The sequence below is a fragment of the Nomascus leucogenys genome, chromosome 10, assembly GCF_006542625.1.
Source record: "Nomascus leucogenys isolate Asia chromosome 10, Asia_NLE_v1, whole genome shotgun sequence".
NCBI classification, from domain to species: domain Eukaryota; kingdom Metazoa; phylum Chordata; class Mammalia; order Primates; family Hylobatidae; genus Nomascus; species Nomascus leucogenys.
In genome coordinates, this window is record NC_044390.1 from 58,333,219 (window position 1) to 58,360,593 (window position 27,375).

The window sequence follows — 27,375 nt, forward strand, 5'->3', positions numbered from 1 at the left end:
GGAGGCCAAGGCAGGTGGATCACCTGATGTCGGGAGTTGGAGACCAGCCTGACCAACATGGAGAAACCCCGTCTCTACTAAAAATACAAAATTAGCAGGGCGTGGTGGCGCATAACTGTAATCCCAGCTACTTGGGAGGCTGAGGCAGGAGAATAGCTTGAACCCAGGAGGCAGAGGTTGTGGTGAGCCGAAATTGCACCATTGCACTCCAGCCTGGCAACGAGAGCAAAATTCCATCTCAAAATAAAAAAAAAAAAAAAAGGAAAAAAGGCCGGGCGCGGTGGCTCACGCCTGTAATCCCAGCACTTTGGGAGCCAAGGCGGGTGGATCACAAGGTCAGGAGCTCGAGATCAGCCTGGCCAATATGGTGAAACCCTGTCTCTACTAAAAATACAAAAATTAGCTGGGCATGGTGGCGGGCGCCTGTAGTCCCAGGTACTCGGGAGGCTGAGGCAGAATAGCTTGAATCCCGGAGGTGGAGGTTGCAATGAGCTGAGATCCCACAATTGCACTGCAGCCTTGGCGACAGAGCGAGATAATGTCTCAAAAAAAAAAAAAAAAAGAAAGAAATAGGAAAACACTGGGCCGGGCACAGTGGCTCACGCCTGTAATCCCAGCACTTTGGGAGGTCGAGGCGGGTGGATCACCTGAGGTCAGGAGTTCAAGACCAGCCTGGCCAACATGGCAAAACCCCATCTCTACTAAAGCAGGCGCCTGTAATTCCAGCTACTCGGAAGGCTGAGGCAGGAGAATCGCTTGAACCCGGAGGCGGAGGTTGCAGTGAGCCGAGATTGAGCCATTGCACTCCAGGCGGGACAATAAGAGCAAGACACCGTCTCAAAAAACAAACAAACAAACAAAAAAACAAAAAACAAAAAAAGCCAGGCGCGGTGGCTCACGCCTGTAATCCCAACACTTTGGGAGGCCAAGGCGGGCTGATCATGAGGTCAAGAAATCAAGACCATCCTGGTCAACATTGTGAAACCCCATCTCTATTAAAAAAAAAAAAAAATTAGCCGGGCGTGGTGGCGCATGCATGTAATACCAGCTACTCGGGAGGCTGAGGCAGGAGAATCGCTTGAACCCGGGAGGCGGAGGTTACAATGAGCTGAGATCGCGCCACTGCACTTCAGCCTTGCAACAGAGCAAGACTCCGTCTCAAAAACAAAACAAAACAAAACAAACAAAAAGAAATAGAAAAACAAAAACAACAAAAAAACGAAAACCCAAAACCTTGTCCTGATTCAGCACTCAAATTCACCAGCTGGAGAGGAAGAAAAAATTCCGTGACCACACAAGGGCCAACAATGTGGACCACACGTGCAGCAGGGGCTACTTTGTTCTGCCCCAAGGCTTGCGGAGGGCCGCTGAAAATTTGCCATATTATATGAAGGGGGTGAACCTTAACAAATTGTCTCCTGCATCCCAAACTCACTCCCCATCTGATCTTTATCTGGGGCAGCCCCCAAATTTGACCAGAAAGCTCTTATCGTTCACACCCGCCCCAGGAACCCCCAAATCCAGCCCCAGCTCCCCAGTCTCACTCTCCTGCTCCCCATGCACCTCGGTTGGTCTAGAGACCCTCCTGCCAATTTGATTCTCAGCCAAAACCCCAGAGCGCGGCGACCCTGGCGCGTGGCAGGACGGGATTTGTAGTTCCAGGGCTTATCGGAGGGTGGGGGAGAGGGAGGCCTTTACGCATGCGTTGGTGGCGGCTTTCTGCACGTGTTTCTCAGCCCAGGTTTCAGTCCAGCGGAACTGGCTACCTCGGAATCCCAACTGCTCCTTTAGGGTGTCTTCCGCGATTCTCCGAGTGGAGTTAGGCGCCTGCCGACACTTCCCTAACCTTGGAGGCCCAGTACTTGCTTTTCATGAATGAACGGAGCCGGGACTGACTTTGCCTACGGCGAGTGGGTTGAGATAGCTGTTCCCCTCCTTCAGGCAGGGGCAAAAATTGACCTGTGCCTCTCACCAGGGTCAAAAAGTTCCTCAGGGAAGGGTGGGTTGTTCTTTGGGATTAGAGCTGATGAATTCATTAAATATCGGCTTAGGGAGGGGCTGAATACAGTGAAAGAACAGCCTTGAGCCTTGGAGGGTAAAGCCACGTTTTTAAGGAACAATTTAGAGCTGGCCAGGTCGTGCTTAACTTGGATGATCTCTAATCGCGCGAACTGCTCTTATACCCATTTGACAAGTGGGGAAACTGAGGCTTCAAGTGGCAGGAGGTCTCCCACTTTGTTATCAGCAGGGCAGGGAGGGGAAACCAAGACGTTCCAGGTCTCCAGCTCTTTACCATCTGCTCCTCTCTCAAGAGAAGGAAAAACGGTGCCCTACTGTCTTCAGACGTCGCAAGGATCAAGAAGATTTCTTTCTTCATTACCCTGCCCTTGCCAGAATTTCCTGCGCTGTTCCACCTCGTTCAACTTCAGGTAGGGAAAGGGATTAGGCGTGGTTCAAAGTTTATTTTATTAGTTCATTTCGTTTTATTCAAAAATTTATATCCTTGTGGCTTTTTCATCTCCTTGTAAAAACTATCAAACAGTACTGCAAAAAGTGGCAGAGGCTTCTGTAGGAACCCGGCTTGTCTCAGGCACTTACTTTGTCCTGCTTTCTTTCCTTTGTCTCTGGGGTATAAAGACCACGCTCAGCTCTTTCCTTGCGCACACACAGCGTACTCCTCCCAAGTACCTCTGGATGGGGGAAGGGAGGCATATTTCAATTTTTAGTGGAGGAAGGTGACAAGGAGGGCGCTGGCTCTGGCCGAGGGGTTCCTGGATCCATCACACACAGGAAGTCCCCACGCGCTACCAAACTCCTGGCTCCAGCTAGACAGCTTGCGGTCAGGTCAGTGTAAGATGCTGGGAAAACGAGACACTGGGAGGACCGGCTGGCTAGAGAGGCCAACGAAACGGCAACTCTGGTCACGTGACCGGGCCTTGTCTCAGCCCGGGTTTCCCAAGTGCCAGAGCACGTGTGAAGGTTGAACCTTCCGATTGGCTCGGCGGGACCAGTTTGAACGGAGTACGGGAGCCGCGGCGGCTCACCTACGGCCGCGTTTTTCTTTTTTTCTTTTTTTTTTTTTTTTTTTTTTTTTTTAATTCTCTCTCTTTGGCTCCCTCCTTCCGCGCGAGTCTCTGGAGAAGCCGCAGCGCGAGTTGCCGCCGCTGCTGCCCGGGGCCGGGTAAGTGGGCCTCACTCAGAGCCCGACCCTCTTGGCCCCGGCTTGCGTCGACCCCCGCCGGGCACCGGGCCTGCGCCGCGCGCGGCCCGGGCGTCGGGGCCGCGCCCGACCGGGAAAGGCCGGGAACCCGGTTGGGCCCGATCCTCCTCGCAGCTAGAACGGGCCGGGCGGGGGAGGGGGGAACCGAGCAGAGCTTAGGGGGTGGGGCCTCGCAGCCAGGCCATGTCGGGGCTCCGCAAGAGGGCCAGTGGGACTGCTGGGGTCGGGCTGGAGGGGATCTGATTGGGGGAAGCGTCTGGGGACTGCTTGGGGCCTGATTGGGGGACGTCGCGAGAATCGGGTGTGTGTAGGGGCATGTTTCGGTGGGGCTTGGTTGGGTCTGATTGGGGGAGGCCGCACTGAAAAGTTGAGCGGGGAGGGGGGAGGGGAGCTCGTTGGGTCCTGACAGGGAGGGGCGTCAGACTTCGGCCTAGAGGGTTTTCCTGGATCTGACTTCGAGGCGTTGCTGGGATCCGTTGAGGGGAATGCCCCGGGGGGTGTTCACCCAGGTCGAACTGGGGGAGGCTGCAAGGATCGGACCAGGGGGTTACTGACACGAGGTGGTGGGAGGCTCGGCCGAAATTGACTGGGAGAGGCAACAGAGATCCGTCAGCAAGGGTTACTGCTGACAGGGTCGGAGGGGATTTCAGGGAGAGGCTTGGCCAGACCTGATTGGGGAAGGCGACTGGGATCCGTCCGGGGGCTCCTATAGTGGGTTGGCCGGGCTTGGCTGGCTCTCATTCGAAGAGGCAGCAGAGACCTATCTGGGGACTGCTTTGGGCCTGATTAAGGGGAATCCTTAGAATTTGGCTAGGCCACAGAGGAGGACATCTGGCATCCACTGAGCTTGAAGGGCAGGAACAGGGGACAGGAGAGATCAGGACGGTCGTCTTGGGACGGTGCATCTGGGGAAGCTAAGAAATTGGACTAGGGCAGGAGGCCTCTGGGATCTGGCAGAGGTTAAGGGCCGAGTGTCGGGGGAAGGGGACTCTTCAGGGACTGTGCCTGCAAGGAAGAGACCACGGGGGCCGGGGCGCTATCACGGTCTGGGGCGGGGCCCGTGGATGTGGAAGCGGCTGGGTCCTCGCCCAGCCGCTGCGAGGGAGGTGGAAGCCTTCGGGCTCGGAGCCAGGGTCGGCGGCATGGGCCACCCTGGGACGAGGGCTCTCCGCTGGGTCCCATGAGGATCCGCCGGGCCCCGCCGCCGCCGCCGCCTGTGGCCCGTTTCCACATCCCCCCTCCCGCGCTCCCGAGCCCGCGACTGCGCGGCCGAGGATGGCGCAGCTGGCGGGGACCCCGCACTTGGGCGGGCGTGGATCGGAGGCCTCCGCCTGTCCGCCGAGGGCGTTCCCGTCGTCATGCGGCCACCGCGGCCTCAGGGGCTCCACCTGGGTCTCACACGGAGCCCCAGAGACCCAGCGCTGACCCCGGCCCCTACCCCCGCAGCTTGCCTTGCGCCATGGACTGGCAGCCAGACGAGCAGGGCCTGCAGCAGGTCCTGCAGCTGCTCAAAGACTCACAGTCGCCCAACACAGCCACTCAGCGCATCGTGCAGGATGTATCCTTCCTTCCTTCCGGGGCTAGGGGAACCGGGTAGGTGTGTGCAGTTTCCAAAGGCCAGAGAGAGAAAGAGAGGGACTGACTCCCCTAGTCCCCAGATTTTTTCTGCTGTGCGGAGGATCTGCCCTGGACAGAGAAGGATTACAATTCCTGGGTCCCATTTCCAGAGCTGCGGGGATTGTTATGGAAAATGATGAAAATTCCTAATGCTCATCGAACGCTAGCATCTACTCCATTAATTACTAAAGTAGGCCCTGGCCCAATGGGGTGGCTCATGCCTGTAATCGGAGCACTTTGGTAGGCCAAGGCAGGTAGATTGCTTAAGCCCAGGAGTTTGAGACCAGACTGGGCAATATAGGCAGACCCCATCTCTACAAAAAATACAAAAAATAGCTGGATGTAGTGGCATGCACATGTAGTCCCAGCTACTTGGGAGGATGGCTAGAGCCCAGGAGGTAGAGGTTGTGGTGATCTGAGATTGTGCCACTGTACTCCAGCCACCCTGGGCGACAGAGTCAGACCTTGTCTCAAAGAAAAGATATATAGGCCAGACGCGGTGGCTCACGCCTGTAATCCCAGCACTTTGGGAGGCCGAGGCAGACAGATCCCCTGAGGTCAGGAGTTTTGAGACCAGCCTGGCTAACATGGAGAAACCCTGTCTCTACTAAAAATACAAAAATTAAGCCAGGTGTGGTGGCAGAAGCCTGTAATCTCAGCTAATCGGGAGGCTGAGGCAGGAGAATCGCTTGAACCTGGGAGGCAGAGGTTGCAGTGAGCCGAGATCGTGCCACTGCACTCCAGCCTAAGTGACACAGTGAGACTCTGTCTGAAAATAAATAAATAAATAAATAAATATTTAAACCATGAGCATGATTCACCCTGAAATTTGGATTCCCTCTTTAAGAAAAAAAAAAAAAGGCACCATGGCCTGTTAGTGGGGAGAGCTGACTAGTAGCTGCCACTTTAAGAGGAGCAGGATTCTCCTTCCCTCTCCTGCTCTGGCTGGGTCTTCAGGAGTGGATGGTAAACTCAGACATTTCCACCCAACTCCTTGTATGATTTTTTTTTTTTTTTGAGATGGAGTCTTGCTCTGTCGCCCAGACTGGAGTGCAGAGGCGCAATCTTGGCTCACTGCAACCTTCACCTGCTGGGTTCAAGCAATTCTGCCTCAGCCTCCCAAGTAGCTGGGAATAGAGGCATTCACACATCATGCCCGGATAATTTTTTTGTATGTTTAGTAGAGATGGGGTTTCACCACGCTGGCCAGGCTAGTCTCGAACTCCTGACCTTGTGATCTGCTCGCTTTGGCCTTCCAAAAAGTGCTGGGATTACAGGCGTGAGCCACCGCGCTTGGCCCCTTATATGAATTTGATGTGTCTGAGGTGCTCTGTGTCATTGTGGGCTTATTAGGGAGCGGGATCCCCCAGGAGCTGGCAGCCTGGTCCCAGTGGTCAGAGATAGTGTCAGGTAGGTAGTGAGGGGGCCTGGCTGGGGGAAGGCCTCTGTCTTCCAAGTTCCTTAACAGCCTGGCAGAAACTCAAACAACTCAATCAGTTTCCTGACTTCAACAACTACCTGATTTTCGTCCTGACCAGACTCAAGTCAGAAGGTACGCCCTCTGCTCCCTTCCATGCGATCGGGAACCTGCTTTCTCCCCCGTGGGCCCCTGAACCTCAGCCTTCCTCCTCCCAGATGAGCCAACGCGCTCTCTCAGTGGCCTCATCCTCAAGAACAACGTGAAGGCGCACTATCAGAGCTTCCCACCCCCTGTGGCAGACTTCATCAAACAGGAGTGTCTCAACAACATTGGCGACGCCTCCTCGCTCATCCGAGCCACCATTGGTGAGAGGGGCAGCGGGGGTTGGCCTCTGAGGACACACTGAACTCTCACTTCTCAGCATGTTAAGTGTAGTGCTTCATGGAATGCTCCGGCACCCTCTATGGTAGTACTATTACTATTGCCATTTGATAGATGAGGAAGCTGAGGCGCTGAGCTATTAAGGGACCTGTCTGGGTAAGCAGCAGAAGTTAGAAACAGCTGAGGCAGTGCAGGGCCACGCTCTGGAACCACTCCCTCCTGAAACAGTCCTTCTTGCCTCTGAGACAGTCATGGAACATCTAGAATTTTGTGTTCGGCCTTGGGCTGAGTGCTAAGGGTATAGCAGTTAAAATAATGCAGGTATTCATGTTTCAGGTGCAACGGAATTAGGTTTTCGGCAGAGCCTTTTCTGACTCTTGGAAGGTGGCCTGAGGAAGTTACAGAAAGATGACTAAGAATTGGCCGGGCGCAGTGGCTCACGCCTGTAATCCCAGCAACTTTGGGAGGCCGGGGTAGGCAAATCACCAGAGGTTGAGTTCAATACCAGCCTAGCCAACATGGTGAAACTCCGTCTCTACTTAAAATACAAAAACTTAGCTGGCCAGGCACGGTGGCTCACGCCTGTAATCCCAGCATTTTGGGAGGCCGAGGTGGGCGGATCACAAGGTCAGGAAATCGAGACCATCCTGGCCAACATAGTGAAACCCCATCTCTACTAAAAATACAAAAAATTAGCTGGGCGTGGTGGCACGCGCCTGTGGTCCCAGCTACTCAGGAGGCTGAGGCAGGAGAATCACCTGAACGCAGGAGTTGGAGGTTACAGTGAGGCGAGATGGTGCCCTGCACTCCAGCCTGGCAATACAGCGTGACTCTGTCTCAAAAAAAAAAAAAAATTAGCTAGGCGTGGTGGTGAACATCTATAATCCCAGCTACTCAGGAGGCTGAGGCAGGAGAATTGCTTGAACCCAGGAGGCAGAGGTTGCAGTGAGCCGAGACTGCGACACTACACTCCAGCCTGGGCAACAGAGCAAGACTCCGTCTCAAAAAAAATAAATAAAATAAAAACAAAAAAATACTTTTGGCTGGGTGCGGTAACTCACGCCTATAGTCCTAGCACTTTGGGAGGCCAAGGCAGGCGGATCACTTGAGATCAGGAGTTGGAGACTAGCCTGGCCTACATGGTGAAACTCCGTTTCTACTGAAAATACAAAAAATTAGTTGGGAATTACAGCTGGTGGGCACCTGTAATCCCAGGTACTCGAGAGGCTGAGACAGGAGAATCGCTTGAGCCTAGGAGGCAGAGGTTGCAGTGAGCTAAGATAATGCCACTGTACTCCATCCTGGGCAACAGACTGAGATACCATCTCAAAAATAAAAAGTAACTTTTAGTCCTGCAAAAACCCCCTCCGAGGCCAGCAGGAGGATCTGGACTTCCTGAGCTCATTCTATGTGCCAGGCTCTTCGCTAAGTCGTCGAAACTTACTGATCCAGGCTGAGCGCAGTGGCTCACGCCTCTAATCCCAGCACCTTGGGAGGCTGAGGCGGGTGGATCACCTGAGGTCAGGAGTTTGAGACCTGGCCAACATGGTGAAACTCTATCTCTACTAAAAATAAAAAAATTTGCTGAGTGTGGCAGCGGGTGCCTGTAATCCCAGCTGTTTCGGAGGCTGAGGCAGGAGAATTACCTGAACTCCGCAGGTGGAGGTTGCAGTGAGCCAAGATTGCACCACTGCACTCCAGCCTGGACTACAGAGTGAGACTCCATCTCAAAAAAAAAAAAAAAAAAAAGAGAAAAAGAAACCTACTGATAACCTTAGTTAGGAGGCTGGTTTTCTTTATCTCTTCTGAGGGCTGGAAGCACTGAGGCACACAGAGTGAGGGGATATGGCTAAGGTTCCACAGTCCTCACTGTGTACCTACCCACTCAGCACCTTTCTCTCATTGACAGTTTCCACCCTTGGGAAACACTGCCATCTCGTGGCAGCAAATACCATCTCTGCACTTAACAGAACCCATATCCAGCTCTGTCACCAGATATGTGCACTGTCCTGGCACCTCAGATGCCTGCTGTATGTAACTCCTGGATGTCTAATAGGCAGTGCAAGCATCCCTGCCACTTTCCTGCCCTTACCTCCTTTCCCTCTCTCATCATGCCTGTCCTTAACGCCAGACCTTTGCACCACAGAGTCCCCTGCCTCAGATGCCCTTTCCCCAGAAACCTGGATGATTCCTCCCTCGCCTCCTTCACCTCCTTCAGGTCTTGGCTCAGATATCAAGGTGTCACCTCAACGAGGCCTGCTCTGGCCACCCAATTTAAAGTTGCTACCTTCACTTACAGCCGTTTTTCACCATCTTTTCTGCTGTATTTCCCCCCTTAGTCCTTGGCATGTGGCCCCTCCCAGTTGTTTGTTTTTGTTTTGTTTTTGAAATGGAGTCTTGCTCCGTCCCAGGCTGGAGTGCTGTGGCGTGATCTCTGCTCACTGCAACCTCTGCCTCCCGGGTTCAAGTGATTCTCCTGCCTCAGCCTCCCGAGTAGCTGGGATTACTGGTGCCCCCCACCACACTCAGCTAAGTTTTGTATTTTTAGTAGAGATGGGGTTTCACCATGTTGGCCAGGCTGGTCTTGAACTCCCGACCTCAAGTGATCCACCCACCTTGGTCCCCCAAAGTGCTGGGATTACAGGCATGAGCCGCCCATGCACGGCTCCTCCCAGTTTTTTTTGCTAATTTATCTTTACTTCATAGCTTGCTTCCAGCTCCCAAGGGTGAGGATTTTCTGTTTTGCTCTGTGCTGTGCCTCAGGGCCTGGAACAGAGTTGACTCACAGTAAAGCTCAGGGTACTTACTGAGTCAAGGAGTACCCTTCTACCTATGTCAAGGCCAGGAGCGGTGGCACACGCCTGTAATCTCAGTGCTTTTGGAGGCCGAGGCAGGAGGATTGCTTGAGGCCAGGAGTTTTAGTTCAGCCTGGGCAACATAGTGAGATCCCATCTCTACAAACAATTTTAAAAATTAGTTGGGCATGGTGGCATGTGCCTGCAGTCCCAGCTACTTAGGAGGCTGAGGCGGGAAGATGGCTTGAGGCCAGGAGTTTGAGGCTGCTATGGACTATTGATTGTGCCACAGCAATCCAGCCTGGGCAACAGAGCTAACTCTATCTCTTAAAAAAAAAAAAAAGGAGGGGGGATGTGGAGGGCATGCATGGGCTAGGGAACAGAAAGGCAGCACTGGGGGTGCCCAGTGGGAGGGGGAGGTACTGGGCAGCCCCCGCCCAGCCTCAGGCAGCGTCCTTTCCCGGCCGCCCCAGGCATTCTCATCACCACCATCGCTTCCAAGGGTGAGCTGCAGATGTGGCCCGAACTGCTGCCCCAGCTCTGCAACCTGCTTAATTCGGAGGATTACAACACTTGTGAGGTAGGCAAGAAGCCATGGATGGCCAGAGCGGGTATTGGGGGACTGGGACCACCACCCACCTTTGTCTCTCTGCCCCTCTGCACTCAGGGAGCCTTTGGAGCCCTGCAGAAGATCTGCGAAGACTCATCAGAGCTTCTGGACAGTGACGCCCTCAACAGGCCCCTCAACATCATGATCCCCAAGTTCCTGCAGTTCTTCAAGCACTGCAGTCCCAAGATCCGGTGGGTGCAGCTCCCTGGGGGCTTCCAGGGAGCCTGGAGTGGGCAGGGTCAGGGTGACCCATGTGTCTGCTCCCCCCCAGGTCCCATGCCATCGCCTGCGTGAACCAGTTCATCATGGACCGGGCCCAGGCACTGATGGACAATATTGACACCTTCATCGAGGTGGGCCGCTGGGCTGGGGGTGGGCAGGGAGAGGACTGAGGGCCCCTACAGCTGACCCTGTTCCTCCCTGCAGCACCTATTTGCCCTGGCCGTGGATGATGACCCCGAGGTGCGGAAGAATGTGTGCCGCGCCCTGGTGATGCTTCTGGAAGTGCGGATCGACAGGCTCATCCCCCACATGCACAGCATCATCCAGGTGTGCATGGTCGAGGCCAGCCCAGGCGGGCAGGCAGGGGGCCGGTGGCAGGGGTCAGGGAGCCACCCCCAGCCAGGCCAGGCCTCAGCTTTTCCCCCCTACCACAGTACATGCTGCAGAGGACCCAGGACCATGATGAGAATGTTGCCCTTGAGGCCTGTGAGTTCTGGCTGACGCTGGCCGAGCAGCCCATCTGCAAGGAAGTCCTGGCCTCCCATCTGGTCCAGTGAGTGCTGCTGCTGCCCACTGTCCCACCCCAGCTTCGACCTCTTGCTATGCCTCTGCCTTCCCTTCTGGTCACCTGCTGTGCTTCTCTCAGTCCACATCCTTGTCAGTTTACTTCAGTATATATTTATGTGTAAGTGGTAAGAATGCCACTTTTTGAAGACTTCAAAGTTAGGTAACTGATAAGTGGAAAGAAATGAAAAATCAATGGCCACACGTGGTGGCTGATGCCTGTAATCCTAGCACTTTGGGAGGCCAAGGCGGGCAGATCACGAGGTCAGGAGATCGAGACCATCCTGGCCAGCATGGTGAAACCCCGTTTCTACTAAAAATACGAAAAATTAGCTGGGCATGGTGGCCTGCTCCTGTAGTCCCAGCTGCCCAGGAGGGTGAGGCAGGAGAATTGCTTGAACCCGGGAGGCTGAGGTTGCAGTGAGCCAAGGTCGCACCACTGCACTCCAGCCTGGGTGACAGAGCAAGACTCCATCTCAAAAAAAAAAAAAAGGAAATGACAAATCAACAAAGGCTTCAGGTATGGCTGTATCCAGGAGCTCAAAGGATGTGAAAGGCATCTGTGTGGTCTCAGATCTGCTTCCCTTCTATTGGCTTCATTCTTAGGCACAACCTTCCCTGCGGGTAGTGCTGTAGCCTTCTGTGCCCTTCCAGCTTAGGAACTTCAGAGTAAAGAAAAGTGTTTCCAACAAAAGTCCTAAAACTGACCCTCCTTGACAAACTTGGACTGCTTGCCTCTCTCCAAATCGTTTTTTCCCTTTTTATTTTGAGATAAGGTTTTGCTCTGTCATCCAGGCTGGAGTGGAGTGGCATAATCATGGCTCACTGCCGCCTTGACCTCCCAGCTGAAGCAATCCTCCTACCTCAGCCTCCCAAGTAGCTGGGATTACAGGCACATCCCACCACACCCAGCTAATCTTTTCTAAGTTTTAGTAGAGATGAGGTCTTGCTAAGTTGCCCGGGCTGGTCTCGAACCCCTGGCCTCAAGCAGTACTCCTGTCTTGGTCTCCTAAAGTGTTGAGATTACAGGTGCAAGCCACTGCACCCAGCCCCCAAGTCATTATTATTATTATTTTTAAATTTTTGTTTTTGAGACGGAGTCTCACTCTGCTGCCCAGGCTGGAGTGCAGTGGCACAATCTTGGCTCACTGCAACCTCCGCCTCTCGAGTTCAAGGGATTCTCCTGCCTCAGCCTCCTGAGTAGCTGGGATTATAGGTGCCTGCCACCATGCTCAGCTAATTTTTGCATTTTTAGTAGAGACAGGGTTTCACCATGTTGGTTAGGCTGGTGTTGAACTCCTGAGATCGTGATCCACCTGCCTCGGCCTCCCAAAGTGCTGGGATTACAGAACCACCGCGCCTGGCCTTATTTTATGTATTTATTTATTTATTTGAGACACAGAGTCTCACTCTGTCGCCCAGGCTGGAGTGCAGTGGCACGATCTTGGCTCACTGCAACCTCCACCTCCTGGATTCAAGTGATTCTCCTGCCTCAGCCTCCCAAGTAGCTGGGATTACAGATGCGTGCCACCACGCTGGGCTAATTTTTTATTTTAATTTTAATTTTTATTTATTTATTTATTTGGAGATGAAGTCTTGCTCTGTCACCCAGGCTGGAGTACAGTGGCGCCATCTGCGCTTACTGCAACCTCCACCTCCCAGGTTCAAGCGATTCTCCTGCCTCAGCCTCCCGAGTAGCTGAGACTACAGGCGAGCGCCACCAAGCCCAGCTGATTTTTTGTATTTTTAGTAGAGACGTGATTTCGCTGTGTTAGCCAGGATGGTCTTGATCTCCTGACCTTGTGATCCGCCTGTCTCAGCCTACCAAAGTGCTGGGATTACAGGCGTGAGCCACCGTGCCAGGCCAATTTTTTTTATTTTTAGTAGAGACGGGTTTTCACCATGTTGGCCAGGCTGGTCTTGAACTCCTGACCTTGTGTTCCGCCCACTTTGGCCTCCCAAAGTGCTAGGATTACAGGCGTGAGTCACCGTGCCCAGCATATTGTTTGTTTGTTTATTTATTTATTTATTTATTTATCATTCATTCATTCATTAGAGGTGAGGTCTCACTATATTGTCCCGATTGGTCTCAAACTTACGGGCTCAGGCAATCCTCCCGCATTGGTCTCCCAAAGTGCTATAATGACAGGTGTCAGTCCCCGTGCCCGGCCCCAAATTATTATTGATAACAGTCTAGGGCTGGGCGGACGGCTCCTGGGGAATAACGAGACCTAGATGAGCAGGTAATGGAGGCTCTGTCACTTACAACTCTGGGCTGCAGCTGAGGGGCTGGCTGCCCAGTCTGTTTGCTCCCCTACCCTGGCTAGTCTCTGCCCTATCTCAGGAAAGTGGCCAGGAATAGGACCGCACGTCCCTGCCTTAATGTTGTGCTAGGGACCAGGCACCGTACCAAGAATTTCAGTGTATTCAGGGGTCTGTAATTCACTGAGTGGCCAGGCCTGGGTCAAGAGCTTTCCTGCAGGCTGAGTGCCATGACTCATGCCTGTAATCCTAGTACTTTGGGAGGCTGAGGCAGGAGGATTGCATGAGCCCAGGAGTGTGAGGCTGTGGTGAGCTGTGATCGCACCAGTGCACTCTAGCCTGGGTGATAGGGTTAGACCCTGCTTCTAAAAAAAAAAAAAAAACCTTTCTGTGGAGGTAGGAGTGGTATCATTTATATCCTAATCATAGCGGCAGAGACTAGATTCCAGTAATTCCCCAGAGGGAAATGGATCGATTTGTACCTAGCAGTACCATCATGCTCTGCAGGGTCTGCTCTGTGGCTGATTGGGGGGCTGGTCACTCTGTTGACACCTGTTTGCCTCCTCCCCAAGCTGTGCCTCCCCCCAGCTTTTGCCACGGCCCCTGCATCCCCATAAACAGCCCCTCTCTGTGCAGGTTGATCCCCATCTTGGTGAATGGGATGAAGTACTCGGAAATTGACATCATTCTGCTCAAGGTCAGGCAGGGCCCACCCAGCATGGGTGGGCATGGGCGTGGGTGTCATGGCTGTGGTCCCCAAAGTACTTAACAGTCTGCCTGTCCCCCAGGGGGATGTGGAGGAGGATGAGGCTGTCCCCGACAGTGAGCAGGACATCAAGCCACGCTTCCACAAGTCACGCACAGTCACACTGCCCCACGAGGCTGAGCGGCCTGATGGCTCTGAGGACGCGGAGGATGACGATGATGATGATGCTCTGTCCGACTGGAATTTGAGTGTGTGCCCCTGCCTTGGGGTGGGGTTGGGGTGGCAAGCCCTGGACTACCTCTTGGGAGGTGACTAGAAGCTGAGGCAGAAGCTGATTAGTAGCTGATCATGGCCGGGCGCAGTGGCTCACGCCTGTAATCCCAGCACTTTGGAAGGCTTGAGGTGGGCGGATCACGAGGTCAGGAGATTGAGACCATCCTGGCTAACACAGTGAAACCCCATTTCTACTAAAAATACAAAAAATTAGCCGGGCGCGGTGGCGGGTGCCTGTAGTCCCAGCTACTCGGGAGGCTGAGGCAGGAGAATGGCATGAACCCGGGAGGCGGAGCTTGCAGTGAGCCGAGATAGCGCCACTGCACTCCAGCCTGGGTGAAAGAGTGAGACTGTCTCAAAAAAACAAAAAAAAAAGAAGCTGATCGTGAAGATTCTGATCATGGTCTCTGATCCGGGGAGTGCAGTCAAGGAGGGTCGGCCACCTGCCTGAGGGGCCGCCCTGAGCCTCCCCATTGTCCCCCCTTCCACAGGGAAGTGCTCAGCGGCTGCACTGGACGTCCTCGCCAATGTCTTCCGGGAGGAACTGCTGCCCCACCTACTTCCGCTACTCAAAGGCCTCCTCTTCCACCCCGAGTGGGTGGTCAAGGAGTCGGGCATCCTGGTGCTGGGCGCCATTGCTGAGGGTGAGTGCACTTGATCTCTGAGCCCTGTGCTGGCATGAGACTGTAGGGCTGGCGCACATTACTGGCCACACCAATGCCTCAGCTCTCCCTGGAGGCCTACTCACCCCACTCCAAACAGCTCTGAGATTTCAATTCTCCCCTTGGTTTTTCGGCCTGAAAGGAACCCCTGGAGCCCCACAGTGCAAGGCCTCTTGTTCATTCTCGCAGGCAGGCAGTTCTTTGATGTTGTAAGCGTAATTACAGCAACAATGATAATAACAGCAGGCAAAGCTGCATGCTTGCCTTGTGTACTTACGTAGACAAACATCCTTGGCCCTCACCACCACCTGATGAGGTGGGTGCTGGATCCCAGTCTCAAAGATGGGGAAACTGAGGTACAGAAAGATTGATGCCACTTCCTTACAATCACCCAGGGTGTGTCTGGGCCTTAAACCTGTTCCTGGCTGCCAGGCTGGCCTGCCAGAGTCAGTAGTAACCCATGGTAGGTGGTGTTTCATCAAATTCAACCTGGTGTCCTGTAATTGGTGGGGTTTTCAGGCTCCCATGGTCCCGATGGGACACAAAACTTGTTATAGGAGGGCTTTGTGAGTCCGTTGGAGGCATGATATACCATTGCCTCAGCATCCAGACCTGTGCCAAAAATTTCAGGCATGGTAGCAAAAACCCTTAACCTTGTAAGCTTTGAAAGTTTGTCTAAAATTTGTCTAGTTACTGTGGTGCATGCCTGTAATCCCAGCTACTCAGGAGGCTGAAGCAGGACGACTGCTTTAGCCCAGGAGTCTGAGACCAGCCTGGGCAACGTAGGGAAACCCTCTTTCTACAAAAAAATTTTTAAAAAGGCCAGGTGTGGTGGCTCATGCCTGTAATCCTAGCACTTTGGGAGGCTGAGGCAGGCAGATTGTTTGAACCAGGGTGTTCAAGACCAGCCTGGGCAATATAGTGAGACCTCATGTCTACCCAAAACAAAAATAAAAACAAAAAAACCTGATAAAATTAGCCGGCATGGTGGTAAGTGCCTGTAGTCCCAACTAATTGGGAGGCTGAGGTGAGAGGTCCAGGCTGCAGTGAGCCATGATTGCGCCACTGCATTCCAGCATGGAGAACAGAGTGAGACCCTGTCTCAAAAAAAAATTGTCTAAAGAAATGTTTTGACATGTAATATGTGTTTAATGTATCTCATGTTAATAGGGTATATATCACACAATACGCTTACATATGTTAATAGATTACATAAGCTGTGTTATTTATTTATTTATTTATTTATTTATTTATTTATTTATTTGAGACTGAGTCTTGCTTTCTTGCCAGGCTGGGGTGCAGTGGCATGATCTCGGCTCACTGCAACCTCCGCCTCCCAGATTCAAGTGATTCTCCTGCCTCAGCCTCCCGAGTAGCTGGGACTACAGGTGCATGCCACCACGCCCAGCTAATTTTTTTGTATTTTTAGTAGAGACAGGATTTCACCACATTGGCCAGGATGGTCTCGATCTCCTGACCTCATGATCTGCCTGCCTTGGCCTCCCAAAGTGCTGGGATTACAGATGTGAGCCATCTTGCCCAGCCAGCCACCGCGCCTGGCCTCTTTTTTTTTTTTTTTTTTTTTTTGTTGAGATTGAGTCTGGCTCTTATCGCCCAGGCTGGAGTGCAGTGGTGTGATCTCGGCTCACTGCAACAACATTCTGCCTCCTGGGTTCAAGCGATTCTCCTGCCTCAGCCTCCAGAGTAGCTTGAGATTACAGGAATCCGCCACCAGGCCTGGCTAATTTCTTTCTTTTTTTTTTTTGAGACGGAGTTTTGCTCTTACTGTCCAGGCTGGAGTGCAATGGTTGCAATCTTGACTCACTGCAACCTCTGCCTCCCCGGTTCAAGAGATTCTCCTACCTCAGCCTCCCAAGTAGTTGGAATTACAGGTGTCCACCACCACACCCGGTGGATTTTTTGTATTTTTAGCAGAGATAGGGTTTCTTTCACCATGTTGATCAAGCTGGTTTCGAACTCCTGACCTCAGGTGATCCATCCACCTCAGCTTCCCAGAGTGCTGGGATTATAGGCGTGAGCCACCGCACCTGGCCTGTATTACATGTTTATGGTAAAAAGATCTATAGGAGTTGAACTCAAACTGGTAAACATAGATCTTGTGTCTTGGATTATTGGGGGATATGCTATTATCTTTGTTCTCTTTAAATAAAAGAGCAGTGTTCGTGATCTTTTAAAAAAAACAAACAAACAAAAAAAACGCTGGTGTGGTGGCTCGAGCATGTAATCCCAGCACTCTGGGAGGCCAAGGTGGGTGGATCACCTCACGTCAGGGGTTCAGGACCAGCATGGCCAACATGGCAAAACCCCATCTCTGTTAAAAATACAAAAATTAGCCAGGCGTGGTGGCACATACCTGTAGTCCTAGCTATTGGGAGGCTGAGGCACGAGAATCACTTGAACCTGGGAGGCAGAGGTTGCAGTGAGTGGAGATCACACCACTGCACTCCTCCTTGGGGGACAGAGCGAGGCTCTGTCTCAAAGAAAACATTAAAAAATTTTTTAAAATGGCTGGGCACAGTGGCTTATGCCTGTAATTCCAGCACTTTGGGAGGCCGAGGCGGGTGAATCAACTAAGGTCAGGAGTTCGAGACCAGCCTGGCTAACACGGTGAAACCTCATCTATACTAAAAGTATGAAAAATTAGCCACGCATGGTGGCCCACGCCTGTAGTCCCAGCTACTCGGGAGGTTGAGGCAGGAAAATTGCTTGAATCAGGGAGGTGGAGGTTGCAGTGAGCCATGATTGTGCAACTGTGCTTCAGCTTGGGCAATAGAGCAAGACTCCGTCTCAAAAAATAATAATAAATTAAAAATTAAACAAAAATAAGGAGAAATAGAAAAATTACAAACGGCTGGACACCTATAATCGCAGCACTCTGGGATCTGGGAGGCTGAGGGGCGATCACCTGAGGTCGGGATTTTAAGACCAGTTTAGCCAACACGGTGAAACCCCGTTTCTACTAAAATACAAAAATTAGTCGGGTATGGTGGTGGGCGCTTGTAATCCCAGCTACTTGGGAGGCTGAGGCAGGAAATCACTTGAATGTGGGAGGCAGAGGCTGCAGTGAGCCCAGATCACGCCACTGCAGTCTAACCTGGGCGACAGAGCAAGACTCCATCTCAAAAAAAAAAAAACAAAAAAAAACTCACAAACGTCTTAAGAACTGTTTCAAATGCAAGGTGCTTTTATTCCATTTGGGTCACTGCTGCCCCATAAAACCCCACTCACTATGTAACGGAACCAATTTTGAATTAATGCATGAATTCAATTAACACATGAATTAATGCATGAATTGAATTAGCGCGATAACACGGGGCTCTTTGGCTGGGCGTGGTGGCTCACACCTGTAATCCCAGCACTTTGGGAGGCCAGGGCGGGTGGATCACGAGGTCAGGGGACTGAGACCATCCTGGTCAACGTGGTAAAACCCCATCTCTACTAAAAATATAAAAAATTCTCCGGGCATTGTGGCAAGGGCCTGTAATCCCAGCTACTCGGGAGGCTGAGGCAGGAGAATGGTTTGAACCAGGAGGTGAAGGTTGCGGTGAGCCATGATCATACCACTGTGCCCCAGCCTGGGCGACAGAGTGAGACTCTGCCTCAAAAAAAAAAAATAAAGATAACCCGGGGCTTTGGGATGAGAGGCTTCTGCTGTTTCCCCTCCTGTGCCTGCCTTTACCTGGCTCTGTGAAATGAGTCTGGGCCAGTGATTTAACCTCTAAGCCTCAGTTTCTGTATATGTTGTGTGCGGCTGACTCTTCTCTCCATAGGGTAAGTGTGGCTGGGCCCAGCTTGTTCCTGGGGCCCAATCAAACTGCCCCCTCTTGGTTCCCTTTCCTTGTAGGCTGCATGCAGGGCATGGTGCCCTACCTGCCCGAGCTGATCCCGCACCTGATCCAGTGCCTGTCGGATAAGAAGGCCTTGGTCCGCTCCATCGCCTGCTGGACGCTGAGCCGCTATGCCCACTGGGTAGTCAGCCAGCCACCCGACATGCATCTCAAGCCCCTGATGACAGAGCTGCTCAAACGCATCCTGGATGGCAACAAGAGGGTACAGGAGGCGGCCTGCAGGTGACCCTGGACCCCTGATCCCACAGCCCCTACTCTCCCCTGGCCACCCTCTGGGAAGTGATGACACCTGTGACCGTTGATGTGGAACTGATTTCTCTCGTATTCGTACTGGCTGATCCTGAATTGCCTTCCCCGACTGCCCATGGCCCAGTGTCACCTGCCATGGTCCACTGAGCCCCCCGTCTCATCCTCCCTCCCGCCAGTGCTTTCGCCACCCTGGAGGAAGAAGCCTGCACGGAGCTGGTGCCCTACCTCAGCTACATCCTGGACACCCTTGTCTTTGCCTTTGGGAAATACCAGCACAAGAACCTGCTCATCCTCTACGACGCCATTGGCACCCTGGCCGACTCTGTAGGCCACCACCTCAACCAGCCGGTGAGACCCCAGAGCGGTCCCGCCTTCTGATCCCCGTGCCCCTGGGCATCCAGTGACCTGGTGGCAACCCCGTGTTGCACGCCAGGGACGTGGCCGTGACCTCGACAGGCAGACAGACAGACCCAGCCCCGCCCTCGCCCTGCTCCCCGTCTAGTGGGGGAGAAAGACAGTTATGAGACAGCGTGGTAAGTGCTGTGCTTCGGGAACCAGGAGGTGGTGACCCAGGCTCCCAGGGGGGTGGGGTGGGGAGGGCAGTGCTTGGACAGGTGAGAAGAATGAAGGCCTCGAGGTCTGGCCGGATGGCAGGCCTTTCAGGGTCCCATCAGCCGCAGTGAGGCGCTCAGGCCTCACCACTCGGGCAACAGGTGCCTGAGTCACAGTGTGCCACCCTGACCCAGGGAGCGCCAATTTCGTGCTCCCTCTCCAGGAATACATCCAGAAGCTGATGCCCCCACTGATCCAGAAGTGGAATGAGCTCAAGGACGAAGACAAGGACCTCTTCCCCCTGCTGGAGGTGAGTGGGCTCCTGCCCCTCACCCGAAGCCCATCCTGCCCACCCCGCCTGAGTTCTCCCCACCTGCCTTCCTCCCTGCCAGTGTCTGTCATCGGTGGCCACCGCCCTGCAGAGTGGCTTCCTGCCTTACTGTGAGCCCGTCTACCAGCGCTGCGTCACCCTTGTGCAGAAGACACTGGCTCAGGCCATGGTGAGCACCCCTAGGCCCGTCACCTGTGCTTCTGCATTGGCCTGCCTCGGGCCTGCTCCACTCACCCGTGCCCCATCCCCATCTGTGTCTAGATGTACACCCAGCACCCCGAGCAGTATGAGGCTCCCGACAAGGACTTCATGATTGTAGCACTGGATCTGCTCAGCGGCCTGGCCGAGGGCCTGGGTGGTCACGTGGAGCAGCTGGTGGCCCGCAGCAACATCATGACATTGCTGTTCCAGTGCATGCAGGTGGGTGGGGACCTGGACAGTGATGACACCCAGCAGCCTGCGTGGGCTGCCCCGGCGGGAGTCAGGACCTGGTTGTGCCCAAAGGAAATCAGGGAAAAGGCGCCGTTCTAATTATTTTAAAGAGTAATCCTGGAGGCCAAGGCAGGAGGATTGCTTGAGCCCGGGAGTTTGAGACCAGCCTGGGCAACACGGTGAAATCCCGTCTGTACTAAAAATACAAAAATTAGCCAGGCGTGGTGGCGGGCACCTGTAATCCCAGCTACATGGGAGGCTGAGGCAGGAGAATTGCTTGAACCCAGGAGACGGAGGTTGCAGCGAGCTGAGATCATGCCACTGCACTCCAGCCTGGGCAATAAACTGAGACTTTGTCTTCAAAAAAAAAAAAGAAAGAAAGAAAGAAGGAAAGAAAATAGAAAACATGAAAGCCCAAGTCCCTGCCCCAGCACAGTTGGCTGGGTTCTACATCCCAAGATTCAAGCAACCTCAGATTGAGAATACTCAGAGGAAAAATTACGTCTGTACTGAACGCATACAGACATTTGTTCTTGTTATTATTCCCTAAACAATACAGTATAACAACTATTCCCATATTGTTGACATTGTATTAATGATTTAGAGATGATGCTAAGTGTACAGGAGAATGTGCATAGGTGCATATGCAAACACTATGCCCCCCCCGCACTGCCCCCCACCTTTTTTTTGCGACAGAGTCTCACTCAGTCACCCAGGCTGGAGTGCAATGGTGTGATCTTGGCTCACTGCAACCTTCACCTCCAGGGTTCAAGCAGTTCTCCTGCCTCAGCCTCTCAAGAAGCTGGGACTACAAGCGTGTCCCACTATGCCTGGCTAATTTTATTGTATTTTTAGTAAAGACAGGGTTTTGCCGTGTTGGTCAGGCTGGTCTCAAACTCCTGACCTCAAGTGATCTGCCTGCCTCGGCCTGCCGAAGTGCTGGAGATTACAGGCGTGAGCCACTGCGCCTGGCCCTAACACTATGCCACTTTATATCAAGGACTTGCACATCCGTGGATTTTGATATCTGCGGGGACCTGGAAAGAATCCCCCACGGACACTGAGGGATGACCGTTGGGGCACTGCCATCTCCCATTTGCAGATGTCGGCTGGAGACTAGGGAGGTTAAGGAACAGCTGGGAGCCCTAGAACTGGAAAGCGGCAGAGGCTGGACATGCAGCAGGGACTGTGTCCCCTGAGCTGTCCTGGTTAGGAGGAGGGGAGCCTAGCCACACTGATCTTTCTTGAATCCCCAGGATTCGATGCCTGAGGTCCGGCAGAGCTCCTTTGCCCTCCTGGGAGACCTCACCAAAGCCTGCTTCATCCATGTCAAGCCCTGTATCGGTACGACATTCGCCTTGTCCCTAACCCATGACCCCAGCCCCAGCCTCAAGTGATGGAGAGCAATACCCGGGGATGACTGTGACCACACTGGGATGTATTCGTACTGTCTGATGGGGCCTGCTGGACTAGGTCCTGCAGCTTACCCTGGCTGGCCCTGCTTCTCAGCACCCCTGTTTCTTCCCACCAGCCGAGTTCATGCCCATTCTGGGCACCAACCTGAACCCAGAGTTCATCTCCGTCTGCAACAACGCCACCTGGGCCATTGGTGAAATCTGCATGCAGATGGGTGAGTGCCTGCAAGTGGCAACATGCGCCCCCCCCCCCCGCCCCCGCATTAGCGTGTTCTTAACCTGGGGGCGGTAGCCTAGCTCTGACTGACAGCTTCCTTCAAGGGAAGTCTCTGGGGGGTCGTCAGGGGTGGATCCAAGCAGAAAGGTCATTTGTGATTGGCTTCTCCAAAGAGGAGGGATAGGATGGCTGTTCTGATTGGACCGTTTTGTGTAGTTGGCTAAAACTCATTCGGATTGGTTGGGTGACTTTGGCTTTTTTTCTTTTGACTTGGGCAGCGTGTTGTCACCTTAGCGACTCCAGGGAAGCCTCTGATGTTTGGAGGGTGTGGGTCTGTCCCTGGTTGGCCAGGGATTCTGGGTGGGGATTAGCCGGAGGAGGTCTTTCGTTTCCTCACTGGTAGTGGTTGGCCAGTCTTTAGTTGGAACTGGGGTGAGTAGTGAGTGAGGGAGGCGGCCCCCTGGCCCCCTGTGGGTGGCGGGGGCTGTGCAGAGCTCTGATTGGGTGCTCCCCCAGGGGCAGAGATGCAGCCTTATGTGCAGATGGTCCTCAACAACCTGGTGGAGATCATTAACCGACCCAACACACCCAAGACACTGCTGGAAAACACAGGTGGGCACCTGGCCCGGCTGCTGCCTGCACCCCTGCCCGCCTTCTGGAGGTGGGGTTCTGGGCTGGGAAGGGCATCAGAAAGGGCCTTGTCAAGGAACCAAGGAGGGTGTCTGGAAGTACCTGGAAGGGGGCACTGGGAGAAGCCCCAAGAAAGATGCAGCCTCAGGCTGGGTGCAGTGGCTCATGCCTGTAATCTCAGCACTTTGGGAGGCAGACCACCTGAGGTCAGGAGTTCGAGACCAGCCTGGCCAACATGGGGAAACCCCATCTCTACTAAAAAATACAAAAATTAGCCGGGGGTAGTGGCACGTGCCTGCAATCCCAGTTACTCGGGAGGCTGAGGCAGGTTGCACTGAACCAAGATCATGCCACTGCACTCCAGCCTGGGCAACAGAGCAAGACTCCATCTCAAAAACAAAACAAAACAAAAAACAAAAAGGAAAGAAAGAAAAGGAAAGGGAAAGGAAAGAAAAATAAATGCAGAGAGACCTGGGAAGAGACTCAGGTGTGATGAGGAGGACCCCTGGCTGGGCCAAGCTTGGGGGACCAGGGTGGCTGCAGTAGCCATTCCCTTGGGGCTCATGGGGCGGGGCTTGGTGCCTCGTGCCAGAGGCCCCGCCACGTACCGTCCCGGGGCCACTCGGGGTTGCAGGTCGCCTGACGAGTCCCTCTGCCATTCCAGCCATCACCATCGGCCGCTTGGGCTACGTGTGCCCCCAGGAGGTGGCACCCATGCTGCAGCAGTTCATCCGGCCTTGGTGTGTGTCCACGTGTCAAGCCTGCTGTGTGGTGGGCGGGACGGGCCCAACCCCCTCCCTCGCCTGTGCACTTCCAGCCCCATTTGCCTACTGACTCCCTGCCCCGCCCCACCACCACAGATGCATGTCCCAGGCCCACTCACTGATACCCAGTGACCCAGCCTTCCACAGATGCATGCCCTGCCTGCCCTCTGACCTCCAGCTGCTCACCTTCCCACAGGTGCACGTCCCTCAGGAACATCAGGGACAATGAGGAGAAGGACTCAGCCTTCCGCGGCATCTGCATGATGATTGGTGTCAACCCAGGGGGCGTTGTGCAGGTTGGGGCAGCTGGGCTCTGAGGGCAGGTGCGGGCGCTGGGCTCGGGCGGCCCCTCACCTGGGATCCGTCACATTTCAGGACTTTATTTTCTTCTGCGATGCTGTAGCCTCCTGGGTGAGCCCGAAGGATGACCTTCGGGACATGTTTTATAAGGTGAGGCTCTGACTGGGCCCTGATCTAGTTCCGGGAGCAGGCAGGGGTGAGACCATCTGGTAACAATGGGGCCTGGGGATGGGGGAAGAGGCGCACTCCCCTTGTTCTGCCCCTGCCTACCCCTCACCACCACCCTCCGCACAGATTCTCCACGGCTTCAAAGACCAAGTTGGGGAAGATAACTGGCAGCAGTTCTCTGAGCAATTCCCGCCGCTGCTCAAGGAGAGGCTGGCGGCTTTCTACGGGGTCTAGGTGATCGTGGAGACTGCCAGGTGAGGAGACTGCAGCTGGCAAGTCAGCACTGTCTTGGGGGCCGAAAGGTCCCAGGCCATGACCTTCCTCCTCCCCCTGCAGGTTTCTGTCTGCGTCGTCATTGGAGGGATTACTGGGGAGTGCGCTGCATCCAGAAGTCGCTGTGCCCTGGTTGAGGGGGGTTAGGGAGGAGTGAGTGGGACTCAAATCCAGATGCCTTCCCCGTCCGTCCGTCCGTCCGTCCGTCCGTCCACCTGCCCTCCTGGCAGGTGGGTGGGGCCACCATGCTCATCCTACAAACGGGGAGGTGGGGGGGACTTCTGGTGGGCAAGGGCCCCTGGGCTCTAATAGGATCATCTCTGGCAGCCCACTTGGGCCAGCTACATGGGAGGGAGGAATCTACACAGCTGACCGAATCTGGCTTCGGATGAGGTGAGGGAGGAGCAGGTCAGGAGGGGGGCCCTTGTAGGGACGCGTACACTCACACAGACACACATGGCCACACGCATGTGCAGGTGCCATAACCGGCGAGGCTGGGCCAGCCGCTCCACCATTTCCCCGACTGCATGGAGACAGTAGAATTAGTGAACCCCTGAGTTAACCCGTAAGGCCTTCCGTGTAACCTGCATCTAGAGTTTAAGAAGCTTCTGCTGTTTTGCTGGAATTGGCGGTGACTGGGGAGGGCTGGGTGGGTGGGGGGCCTCAGGCGGGATCTCGGGGCGGGGGGAGAAAGATGGTGACCTTGGGAGTCGCCCTGTCAGCACGCACATGCTTGGGACCCGCTCCACACACTCCTTCCAGCTTTGTTGCAGCCTCAGCTGGTGTGTCTCCGTCCTTGTCCTAGCCTGGCTCGCAGGGTGAGAACCACTGGAGTGGCTGGGGCTGGCCAGAGGTCACCCTTTCTCCTTCCTGTGTGCTCCAGTGGCTTTTGAAGACACTGGGTTGGGACCTTTTTCCTGAAGAGAGCTGGGTGTAGCCAGAGCTACTGGCACCTACCCCTAGCATCTCTCTCTGTAAGCAGCTTCAGGGGCAGTCCGTTTCTCTGTGCTTCTGAAAGCCCCCTTCTCACGTTTCAGGCCGGAGTTTTAACTCAAGGGCCGGGGCAGGGGCATTTGTTTGATGATGACAGAGGACACAGGTTTATGCTTTGCCAGCAAAAAGGAAAACCAAGGCTTGGTGGAAGGGAAAGGTGGTGTGTCTCCTGTGCCCTACTGCATCTCCCTGGGACTTCCTGCTCATCATAGTACCCAGTGAGCCCAGAGATCCTACTAGACTGGGTCAGCAATTCTAGAGAACCTTCCGGAATAGTCTGGGAACATGGTCAAGGTGGGAGGGGCTCCCCTAGAGAGGGTGGGGGTGTAGTTACTTCCCAGTTGGCCAGAAAACTGGGCCCTGCAGACCCCCTTAGCATTTTTTCCCTTTTTTTCCTTCCCTGCTTTCTACTTCTTTGGGGAGCCCCTTGTGTTTTGGAGTTTGACTGGAGTCTTGCATCCTGGGGCCTGCTCCATCCATCCCTCCTCGGCGCCATACCCTCCATCCATGCCCTGTGTCTTTCCATAGTCAGGGTCAGTCCCTGCCTCTATTCCAAGGGGCACTCAGTACACATTCCATAAATTAGCTGGGTGTCCCTGCACGCCCACCCCATGAAACTCGAGCAGGTCTCTGGAAGCCATTTGTTTAAAAAAAAAAAAAAAAAAAAAAAAGTTTTAAAAATACCTTTTAATTTTCTGGTAATTCCAGTTCTTTGGAGCATCCTCTGCTGGGTCTTGGGGTGTGTGGATGGATTGGCTGTCTGATGGGATTGGTAACCCCTCACTACTCAAGATGGGGGATACAAACACCTTCAGGGAAGGGGAGCCTGGTTCTTCTCATTTTCCTTTTTTTTTAAAAATATTTAATTTTTTAATTTATTTTTGGTTATTTTTTGCACAATGAAGTTTCAGCTTCTCAACCTTCTCCCCTACCCAGGGCTGTGGACCCAGACTGGCCTTGAGCCACAGTCCCTCTTTCCCTCCTCACCCTCTTCCCCCTGCGGGCTCCCGGGTCTGTCCATTTGTTACTGTGCTGTGCTGGGGATTGGCGCCGAGGTGGCGTGAGATTCCACTTGTGTAGAACTTTGTTGAGTAAAGATCAGTTTCTTGTGAACTCCTTAGTCTGTGGCTTCCTGTGTCCTTGGCTTTGGTAATGAAGAAATGTGGGGGGGCACTGGGGATACTTGAGAGTGGGAACATAGATGAATGTGAAAGATGGAAGATTAAATTTGTAACATATATGAAATGTGCAGCTCATTCTCTGGGACTTCAACTAAGGGTGAGCCATTAGTGTCACAGCCCAGGTTCAAGATGCCCCTCTGCCGTAGTTTAAACTGAGTGGTAAGGGGTGAGGCCTTGCCGCACTCTTATCATCAGCTGACCCTGGGTCAAGGTTTTCCTAGAAGGCTCAGCCCAGCCCTAGGCCTGAGGGTAATTTAATTAATATTAGTTACAATTACTCAGGCAAATGAGAAGTAGTTTCAGCTGTGGGAGAAAAACCCACAATCTTCAGAATAAAATGTTTTTTTTTTTTTTTTTGAGACCAGGTCTTGCTCTGTCACCCAGGCTGGAGTGCAGTGGCACAATCATGGCTCAGTGCAGCCTCAACCTCTCTGGCTCAAGCAATCCTCCCGCCTCAGCCACCCAAGTAGCTGGGACTACAGGTGCATGCCACCATGCTGGCTAATTTTTTTATTTTTTGCAGAGGGGATTTTCGGTATGTTGCCGAGGCTGGTCTTCAACTCCTGGGCTCAAGCAATCCACCTGCTTTAGCCTCCCAAAGTGCTGGGATTACAGGTGTGGGCCACCGCCCCCAGCCAGAATAAAATCTTATTGCAACCCTGGTGTGGCCCAAAGATCAACGTGGGAAAGTTAAAAAATACTGACACACATCCAATATTCAACAAATAAGGCCTGCATTCTAGTGAGAGGATAGACTATAAAAAGTGGAACTGTGCTAAGTCCTATAGAGAAAAACAGGAAGGCAGAGAGAATGGTGGGGGAAACAGTTGAAATCTTATGTAGGGTGACCTGTAAAGGCCACACTGAGAAGACGATGTTTGAACAGAGCCATGTAGAGAAGAGTGTCAAGTAGAGGAAACAGCAAGGACTGCTCAGATGACCTACATGGATTGGTTAGCTGCCTGGCTCAAAAGAGGCTTTCAGTAAATACCTGCAGTTTTTTTGTTTGAGACAGAGTTTTGCTCTTGTTGCCCAAGCTGGAGTGCAATGGTGCCATCTCAGCTCAATGCAACCTCCGCCTCCCAGGCTCAAGTGGTTCTCCTGCCTCAGCCTCTCGAGCAGCTGAGATTACAGGTGCCTGCCACCACGCCCGGCCAATTCTTTGTATTTTTAGTAGAGACGGGGTTTCACCATGTTGGCCAGGCTGGTCTTGAACTCCTGACCTCAGGTGATTAACCCACTTTGCCTCTCAAAGTGGTGGGATTACAT

General features: G+C 53.5%; 1 protein-coding gene and 1 non-coding gene across 10 annotated transcripts; both read left to right on the forward strand.

Moving 5' to 3' along the window:
* Window positions 1–1,667: 1,667 nt before the first annotated feature.
* On the forward strand, window positions 1,668–26,038 carry TNPO2 (transportin 2). Of its 9 annotated transcripts, none has more exons than XM_030820724.1 (26): window positions 1,668–1,910; window positions 2,313–2,429; window positions 4,667–4,778; window positions 6,314–6,389; window positions 6,473–6,622; window positions 9,907–10,013; window positions 10,101–10,234; window positions 10,315–10,396; window positions 10,470–10,592; window positions 10,700–10,818; window positions 13,728–13,788; window positions 13,880–14,045; window positions 14,562–14,714; window positions 18,598–18,823; window positions 19,027–19,198; window positions 19,626–19,712; window positions 19,795–19,902; window positions 19,995–20,153; window positions 21,422–21,509; window positions 21,697–21,795; window positions 22,314–22,409; window positions 23,062–23,167; window positions 23,388–23,487; window positions 23,567–23,641; window positions 23,786–23,913; window positions 23,996–26,038. In XM_030820724.1, the coding sequence occupies exons 1-25, from the start codon at window positions 1,876–1,878 to the stop codon at window positions 23,891–23,893; spliced, it is 2,859 nt and encodes a 952-aa protein (XP_030676584.1). In that variant the 5' UTR covers window positions 1,668–1,875; the 3' UTR covers window positions 23,894–23,913; window positions 23,996–26,038. The 9 variants fall into 9 exon arrangements, with proteins under 9 accessions (XP_030676584.1, XP_030676585.1, XP_030676580.1 ...); XM_030820725.1 differs by having other exon boundaries at window positions 23,092–23,167; XM_030820720.1 differs by lacking the exon at window positions 1,668–1,910 and having other exon boundaries at window positions 2,071–2,429.
* Window positions 18,875–18,944, forward strand: LOC115837145. The gene has a single exon (XR_004032177.1). It is a non-coding gene; the product is annotated as a small nucleolar RNA SNORD41 (small nucleolar RNA).
* Window positions 26,039–27,375: the final 1,337 nt, after the last annotated feature.

Excerpts from the sequence above, each read along its gene's own strand:
- TNPO2 (XM_030820720.1), top strand. The coding sequence starts at position 2,152 with ATGATCTCTAATCGCGCGAACTGCTCTTATACCCATTTGACAAGTGGG. Across the intron at positions 6,623-9,906 it reads GCTCATCCGAGCCACCATTG|GCATTCTCATCACCACCATC; the intron begins GTGAGAGGGGCA and ends CGGCCGCCCCAG. Across the intron at positions 14,715-18,597 it reads GCTGGGCGCCATTGCTGAGG|GCTGCATGCAGGGCATGGTG; the intron begins GTGAGTGCACTT and ends CTTTCCTTGTAG.